Here is a 9,717-nt window from a genome sequence, read left to right on the forward strand (position 1 = left end):
TGCGTAGTCAAGTTCACTTCCTGATTCCGACTGGTTTTCTTCGTTTTAAGAACCGAAAGAAAAGCAATTGTGCACAATATTTTTGATTCTTCATTTCTTTTTCATTAAGACGTAAAAAGTTTATTAAAAATTAATAAAACCTGGGACATTGATATATATATTTAATATTAATTTTAAGATATTTACGTAAAACAGAACATTTTACAAATTTCTGCAAAAAGCAACAATAGTTCATTAAATTTGTGCGTATGTCGGAAACAATCATCATTTTCTAAATGTTTGGTTGTTGAAAAAGTAAATTTTGAGTCATAAAGTAAAGATAATTTTAATATTTAAAATCAAGCAAAAAAAAAAACATGTAGAAATTTTAACCGAAACATGAAAAAACTAAAATGTAACACCATTACTGCGATTTAAATGATGGCACATTGTTTTCAAAATGACCGACATATGGTCTACGTTTGGTCTATTTAAATTGATTTTGACTGAATATATTGTTGTCTACTTGTGCAATACAGCAGAAAATACCTATATGTTATAGCTTATGACAAGTTTTGTACCATAAGTTTCATTTGTTGTTTACTTTCTAGTGAAAAGTGTCAAGGAATCTTTATAACATTAGGCTTATTCTGTACCAAGGTTACAATATGCACTGAAATTCTAAACACTGCATGCAATGTCCTACACATTGCTTAGCACGCACAAGTACACTTAAATGTAATAATACAATAATATTAGAGGTATAGAAAGATTGTACCGAGACGAAACAAAGGATTGCTAAGGAGGCACTGAAGACTTTGATATTGGTAGTATGACTCTATAACATAATATTCACGTGTAGTCTATAGCCGGGCAAGCCAAAGCCCGGACCCGCTTCGCGGGCCCGGTCTTTGACTTCCCCGTATAAAATAGTTAGGACCTTGATATTACTTGCATAGTATATTTACTGCAACAAAATGCATTAATAAACAAACAAAAAAAAACAACAAAAAACAAAAACAAAACAAACAAACAAAAAAACATGCAATTCTAGTGATTAAAATTATATGTTCTGTGTGATCAACAAGATGACGCGAAGGACCGTTCAAGAGTTACTTCAGGTCTTGATAGTATAACACTAGCATAACACTTATAAAGGACCTTGATATAACTGGTAAAGTTTATTTAGTGTAAAAATGCATTTACTAGAATCTAATTGAAAAACATACATGTAAATTAATGATAGTAATAATGTATTTGATAAGTTGAAAATCAGCTAAACCAGAACTTACAACAGGCTTAGATGACCATGCTTTGTATTTTTCCATTGATTTGCACAAGTGTAAAGTTATTTCTTAAAATGTCCCTCCTTACTATCCAAAAACAAACCTTTTGTCTACCTCGAAAACAATATATTTTGTTTGTTAATCCAACAATTATAACACATTGTGTCTATATTATGCAAGGGATACATTTTGAGAGAAATGTTTAGAAAGAAAACATTGTCATTTAATTATAGAAACACAATCTGAAATGCAAGTGTTGTATTTTTTTATTGTACATCTTATTAGGGTCTTTCAAACAAAATTCTATTTAAGCGACCTTGATCATATCTATAAGTTGTGTTGTACGTGTTCAATTTAAAACTTCCTTCAAGTGTTGAGGGTAGAGTTAATAAAATAAGTGAAATATGCACAGTGCCAGATTCAAGGTTGTTAAGTAAATAGTTTGTCCTTTAGAATCGTATTCGCTTTCATTAGAAAATTAAGGTTACATTCAAATTATGTGCAATTTAAGTTATTCTCTAGCTATATTGCATATTCCCTGTGAATTCTCTTAATTTCACATCTTAACGGAGCACACCTTCAGGCAGGTGTTGACTTAAATGAGAAACCATAACCAGTCAAAATATGAACACATTTTTCTAAGTCATAAACTATGTAGTTTTCATCAAATAAATAATGTGAGTATCAAGTCAGTTTCATACATGTTAAATCTTATTTCCTGAAATAAGATTTTTTTTTGAACGAGACATTTTGCTATATGAATGTTTATTGTGCAACACGAGATATGATTTACTATGTGTACTACTTAAACGAAACTTGTCTGAAATTGTATATCATCACAAAAATAATTGATAAATATATGAATATACCTTCATGGTCAATGACCTGCATCCATGGGCCCAGTAGTGTGTCTTGTCAGTTTCACAGCAAATTGTTAAATGATAAATGCCAACCAGCTATAAAAATTTTATTGTATTTTCGTACACACAAAATGTGAGAAATGACAATATATTATTGGTTATGTTACTAAGGAAGAAAGACATTGCAAAAAGAGTTTGACAGATGTTTTTGTGGGTTACTGTTATAAAAATTGCACAGAAGAAAACACTTTTTTCCACATGCAGGTTCATATACATGTATAATGAATAAGATATCGTCAATCGCATGGATATTTGGAATTTAAATGCCTGGTATAACGTCACCTTGATAATCGAATCGCTAAGTTGTGACTTAATCAAACAGTGAACAATTTTGCAGTGGTAATTGGAAGCTGGCGTACATGTGAGGACCAAACGCCGCGATTTTAATCCGAAGTCTCCTACACCAATACAACCCACAAAAAGTAGCATTAAAAGAAGAGCAAGTATTTATTTTAAGTATTTCTGGTATTACATTCAAAGAATGCTTGTACTGTTACTATTGTTAACCGTAATATACATATGTGATTTGCACTGCTTGTAAAACTGTAGCAGTGCTGCAGAAATGCTGTAAAAAATTCTGACTCATAAAAGTAACAAGGCGGACAAAAGTTCCTGATAAACTTTTCGGATAGGACAAAAGTCACTCCGTCATCATTTGGCATTGTTGACTAATGCCCACTCCCCTCCCCCACCAAAAATTAGAATTATCGGTTAACTGAATACATTGACATTAAACAGGCGATATATAGTTACTGTTATAAGTTGAAAGTTGTAAATAAATTTGCAATGAAAATGTATTATTCTCACAACATAGAATCGCGTGTCTCTTGTATTATTTTTTCTTTGCTATGATAAGGAATGTTTAATAATGATGATACAATTTCTGAACTAAATTTGTCCCTTCCAAGTTACACTATTGAAACTCGTGTCAACTTCATTCACAGAAAACAGTGGCAAAGGGATAGAAATACGTTAAGTTAAATATTCAACAGATTTCTTCAATTATTATGATTCCGGGTGACAGTAAGATAAAAGAAACACGTACTGTGTGAGAGGATTTTTTTGAATTGATTAATACAGTGGAAATATTCTTTACCTCGTGTTGTCATTTAATGTTTCAAAATAAAACCCTTTGATTATTTTTATACTGATTAGTATCCGCCGATGTAGAAACCAGAAAAAACTGAATTATATGCTAACAAATAATCATGTATACGATGACCATATATTTGGCTATATCTCAAACTGACAACCCAGACTCTATCTCCAGCATTTAACTGGACTATACTGGAAGTACTTGACTGTTGCCAGTGGTTTTCGTTTTCGGTATATAAGTAACAAAATTCATTTGTATGCTGGTTTTTAACAAGCATGATAGAATAATTCTGGTTTGGCTGACTAGTCAAAGTTAAGCTAAACTGGTACATTCCATTTCTCGGTGCTGTAAAGGTTCCATTTGTAGCATTGTAAGCCGAACCTTGATTAACTTTGACGACATCAAATATAACTTTATCACCAGGTTGGTAAGTATGCGTATCGTTCAAAGCTGACAAAAATGACACTGCTTTATTTTCTGGAAGTAAAAGTATGGTTTTTATTAAACAGATGGCATTTACAAATTAAAATACACACTAATGAAATGAGGCTATTTGGTGTTGGATGAGAAAAGTATTACTTTGATTCATTTTCATAATGACGACAACAACAACAACGAACTTAAAGAACCGATTAAGGTAAGAAAAATGTCTAAATATACTTAACAATTCATGTAAACATGAACTAATACTGTTGTTACTTATTTTCTTTCTTCTTAATTGGCTGTTTATTTGAACGAGAACTAAAGAAAAAAGACAAGACAACCACTATGGTCCTTGCTCGCTCACATGAGATCAATTCAAGTAACTATTTTCTAGGACAGTGTCTTTCTGTATAGTCTATGAAAATTAAGTGATAGGGTTTTGTTAAAAAAAGAGGTGTTTTTTAGAAACTGAATAACGACGGATGACGAACTTGTTTGGATCATGTGAGTTAAAAAGAAATCAGTAGCAATACCTTTACAAACAGCGTTACTGCACTGTTCAACATCAAATGATTTCCCGACACAATATTGTCCAATTACTGATGGTTTAGGATTTGTACATGACCTTGACCTTGTATGAAAACCATCACCACACGTTACACTGCAGCTACCCCAATGTTCCCAGTTTGTCCATCCACCATCTAAGACAAATAAATTTGTTCATCGGAAGAGAACAACAACAACAACACAAAACAACAACACAAAACCCCACAAAACTACAACTAAGTAACTAGCGTTATAAAATCTGCACGGGTGTGCTCATTGGCATAGGTAAATGGCTTATCAATTGGATTAAGAGATAATTGTTTCTAATAAGGTACACGTTTCAGTTTAAAATAATGCTCGAACGTTCACAAACTATTTTGTTTATCCTGTAAATATTAGAGGGAAGCAAATTAAACGCTGGACTTGTGACAAAATGTTTAGAATAGTTCAATGTGTATAGAATTGTATTGATTTTAAGTAACTGTAATTGAACCAGTAAAAATTATAACTAAATGTTACAGAGAAGGAGTAATTTTGTAATAGTAAAAATGTTACCATTGCATGCTAAGGGCCTGCAAAGCTGAATGTCCATATTCACCCCAAAACAATGGTCTCCAAATCTTTGAGGTGATGGATTTGTGCAGGTTCTTCGGCGAGTTTGAACACCAATATCACATGTGACAGAACAGGTACCCCACTGTGACCACACACTCCAATTTCCATGAACTGCCGAAATGTAGGATTTGATAATACTAGTAGGCCCCATGGTGGCTTAACAGTCAGAAATGTTATTCTTGCTGGCGTTATAAATATAAAACATAATTATAAAGACGTGTTAACAAATCCATACGTTTAGAACTTTTAAATCCTCGAAAAAAGTTATAATACAATACCTGGACAAAGTTGTTTCTGACAGCCCTTGGCTTCTGTTTTATTTCCGATACAATCTTGACCACCGTGCGCAGGTGATGGTTTTGAACAGGTTCTAGATCGTACCTGTTTTCCGACTTCACATGTAACACTGCATACGGACCACTGTGTCCAATCCGCCCACTCACCATCAACTTCAATATTCAAAATAAATGATGAGTAAAGATTGAGAATTTTTGTCGTCTTACATACCTAGCAATATGAACAAAATAACATTACCCTTTGTGTGAATATCATACAAGCAAGGGGCAGGCACACTTGGTTCAAGCGAGAAAATTGGTTGCAAACTTGACAAAATAGCTATCGAGTCAAAATATTAACAAGACTCGCACGTATTTTCTTCAGGAAGTGGGTTTGATATGTCGAAGTTATTGAAGATATAAACTGGTCATGTACATATTTTGCGGTTTGACTGGTGACAAGTCTGGACGGATTTTCTACTCATTTATTCACATCTTTAAGTTTTGAAGTTCACCAAACATGACAAAATATGTTTCTGTCAATACTGTGTAAATGTTTAAAATTGCATATTCCAAATAAACTTTTATTACACAAACACATCTTATTCAAGCGCATTTTAGTTGTAAACTTGTACTTCAAGCATTTCTGGTCGCAAACTTATTCTTATTATTTTTTAGTCAGGATTCAACGAAGCTCAATCATATTTATAAAAGAAATTTCCTTGACAATTTCATACGATTGTGCTATTTGACTTGCTTTTCATGGCTTTGAATCAAGTGTGCAACCACTTCACGTCCTGCCCTTTGACAAGTATTGACGCCATTAAATGTTTAAAGAATCTCAATTGTATCACCGATAGGTTTTCTATCAATTGGTAAATCATTAAATTGCAAATATTTGTATAATACTTGTAAAGAACTTTGTTAAAAACAACTAAAAAAGTAGAATCTATAAAATCTATGAGCATTTTAATGAAATAACCGAAAATGTTATTAAAATAAACTTTATGTCCAAAACAATAGATGCGTTGATTGCATTGTACCCGATCAAAAACTATTATAGAAGATGAAAATGCATACCAACATCACAGAGTCCACAAAATTTCGGACACAACAATTTTGCACGAGAAACGTCCCTACATACTCCAAATATTGACTCCATTTTTGGACAATCTACTGTCTCGTCATCAATGCACTGGGTCGCTGAAATGTCAATGTATGCATAAATAAAGGCCCATTATGCCCCACAGTGCTTTTATGCCTATTTTTCAAATTCTTTTCATTTTTGGTGCCTTGTTACAGTAATTAGGGGCTATATACCTCAACCTTCTTTTGCTTCTTGGTAATACGTACATTTATAGTGATTTAGTATTTTGTATGGAAATCAAAATACTACCTTGTTTTCATTTTGCTACTTTTCAGTGTTACTTTATGCAAATGATAAGCATCTAACACGCTCGATCTATATCCATTATTTAAATGCTACAAAAACTTATTTTTATTTTTGTATTTCTACAGAATGAAAAAATTATATGTTTCTGAGGCCTTATGTTCCTATCATAGAACAGTAATATCTATGTATTACATCTCATTCTTTTTCCTGACAATCACCCTTGAAACATATAATAATCTATTTATCATTTAATTACCATTTAAAATGTTAAAAGTGTAATAGGAGATAAAGTATCAAAGAAATTAATAAAATTTGCTGTTAACTTTTACCAAACATAGATCTGTTTACCTCAAATGTGTAAAATCATTTCCAATTGTTCACATATATGAATATATTAAGAATCATTCTCAAACACGTTCTGTTATCAAGCGGCTTCATGATTATAAAGCATTAATTTCTATCAAATTACAGCCCAATTTGTGTTTATTCTTTTAAGAGTTCCATGAGGTATCATTGTCAAGTGAACAAATCAACTAAATTTAGGTAGCCTTAGACAATTATTGCTGTCAGAGCAAGCCTTTTTTTGGCAAAATAACCACAAATTGTTGATACTTGTACATTTATGTCTTAGCAGCTGTTTTAAGTTTGACTTTTTTGTAAAACAATATTTGTTGTTCTGGATGAGGCGTATCGCTTTGATTAACCTACGTTTTCGATGAGAGCACAGTAACTCATTGCAGTGATCCGTAGCGCAACATTCATAACAACGGTTGTCTTGTCTTTTGTCAATGTCTCGGCCAACTAAACTACCTGCAGAGCTTGCATGAAACCTGCAATGCTAAAATAATCATTTACTGTAATGTACCAGGCATGAGTTAACTGCCGGGCAACACACACCTTAAGTTGTTCGCCATTCTATGATCAAAAGCACATTTCTAAGAACAATAAGGCATTATATTATGACACAAATTCTGCTGTGAAGAAAACTCGCGTATATAGAGCTAAGTTCGGCAGATAAAATTTAGATTAAAATTTTACTAAAATTCCAAACTACATGTTCATATGCATAATTTAAGTTAATTTTTTTCATAGCATACATAATATCATTACCATATTATCTGTGCATCCTAAAGTCATGACCTTGGTTTGTCCAGATATTGTTGACTCTTTGTAGCAAGACTATGAAATGAACAGAAATTAATTATTCAATGCATATCATATGTTTACACTTTGATGGTGCAAATAAGTATAATACTCAATATGATGGCTGATTTCTGACATACTGCATCCACTAACGGACAATATCATTGTACTTTATCAATATGATTATAACATTTCATAGCGTATCTTTTTATGTGAAGTAAATAAAAATATTGCTCTATTTCCTATATTCCGATATTATTATCATTTTAATTTGTGAGTTTACCACGGAATTATAGAACAACTAATTTCTCATCGTGTTAATGATGGAAAGAATGCGAGTATAAAATACAATGGTAATATCAAATAATTATTGTATAAATTGTATTTATTTTATTTCATTTTATAGTTTGAACTATTTCTGATTATGAACAACCTACCTCGTTATCATTGCAAATTTTTGTTTTATTACATTTGTTGTATTCAGTAATGTTCACACAGTCAAAACACTCAAGGGCCCCTAGAAAATACAAAAATACCATACAAATAAGCATGACAATTTTACATTCTGTGTATCCTTACGTTTCTGGCAAAATATGCTTTATACTTAAACCGTTTAAAATACCCTAAAGTCTGTTTATAGACGGAAGTGGTAAATACAACCCAATGGTTCACGCTCCCTAGCACCGGCTTAAGCAGATATCAACATTCAAATATAAAATGGTGAAATTTGAAGTTGTATAAAAATGATTTCAATACCTTCAAGAAAGAGAAAACTCTTAATTGGAAAATAAGCAGAAATTAATTTACAGATAATAAAAACGTACTATTTTCAAAATTACTGCTACTGCCACTACTACTGAATATTTTTATTAAAGTTTAACCTACCAACATGCTCCGGTATCATAAGCATCGGAAGAAGCACTGTGGAAAGACATATCAAACCATCTGAAATGTAGTTAAACAATTATAGCAACATATGTCCGTCCTGTACGTGAATTTATATGTTTGCAATTTAAAGTTATAGTTTGCAATGGTGGTGGTGTTGGTACATGTAGTTTTAGCTCTGGATCATGACAGAAGTCCACATTTAATTTGCCAGAGCAAAGTCCAGAAACTGCATCGTTCCTGGGTAGGCTGTCAAGCAGTTTACCAGTACTAGTTCCCGGAACTGATGATAACTTCGGTACATGCCAGAGCAGAGGTAAAGTTTAAATGACGGTCGAAAGGATCTTAATGACCAATCACAACGAAAGTGACGTGCACCGTCAGGGAATTGAACTCACAGTCCAACTCTCTACCTATTGAGCTAACCGGAAGCTGTTGCTGTAGTTTGAGAATGAGTTTTTGTTTTCATACCAAGTAAGGTGTAAAGGTGTAATTATATATTTTTTGTCTGAATGTATTTACCTCTCTGGAACTAAAAGTGATTTTTTTTTATTTTCACACAACCGCGCGGTCTGACCAGGCTCTATACTGTTGGTAGCTCAATTTTTGTACAACAATAACGAGAGCAACAACAACAACAGCAGCAGCAGCAATGATAATATTATAGAAATGAATCCTGTATAAGAAATGTATCGAGTCTTCACGGCAAAGATGTAGCATTTAATTTGATTTAAATATAAAACATGTCTTTCTCGCGAAATATCTAAATTTGTGTCATAATAAAATATATTAGATGTAATCACTTAAATTAAATTAATATTAATAGCAAACCTACAAAACTAAAATGAATAAATAAATCAGAAAACCTGCATAAATTCTAAAATTTGCCATAGTCGTGTCTTACTAGTCAATAATTGTCTTATCTTAAATTTATTTAACCTACAATAAAGCTAACTAGATTGTTGCTTATTCCATAAGATAAAATGTTCTTTTTAGCATTTCTTATCATTTGAAAGTAGGTCCAATAGTTTCGTACATATTGACAATAGCTCTTTCTGTTAATCATTTTTATTTTTTTGTTCCAAAATAAAGTTAATTTATTTGCATTTGTTTGTTTATTTGCTTCTCTATCAAAATATATTCGTAGTAAACAACA

The 9,717-nt window shown here is 32.1% G+C and overlaps 1 protein-coding gene across 1 annotated transcript; it reads right to left on the reverse strand.

The window, feature by feature from the left end:
• Positions 1-1,938: 1,938 nt before the first annotated feature.
• Positions 1,939-9,510, reverse strand: LOC132715002 (A disintegrin and metalloproteinase with thrombospondin motifs adt-1-like). The gene is made up of 10 exons (XM_060697968.1): positions 9,428-9,510; positions 8,562-8,621; positions 8,114-8,193; positions 7,644-7,712; positions 7,242-7,371; positions 6,221-6,343; positions 5,144-5,314; positions 4,806-4,976; positions 4,238-4,405; positions 1,939-3,758 (listed from the first exon to the last, which is right to left on the reverse strand). Exons 1-10 carry the CDS (start codon positions 9,450-9,452, stop codon positions 3,337-3,339), a joined length of 1,419 nt encoding a protein of 472 aa, XP_060553951.1. The 5' UTR covers positions 9,453-9,510; the 3' UTR covers positions 1,939-3,336.
• Between the last annotated feature and the right edge of the window lie 207 nt (positions 9,511-9,717).

This window comes from Ruditapes philippinarum, unplaced genomic scaffold (assembly GCF_026571515.1).
Source record: "Ruditapes philippinarum isolate M1 unplaced genomic scaffold, ASM2657151v2 ctg8454_1_1_1_1, whole genome shotgun sequence".
NCBI lineage: Eukaryota > Metazoa > Mollusca > Bivalvia > Venerida > Veneridae > Ruditapes > Ruditapes philippinarum.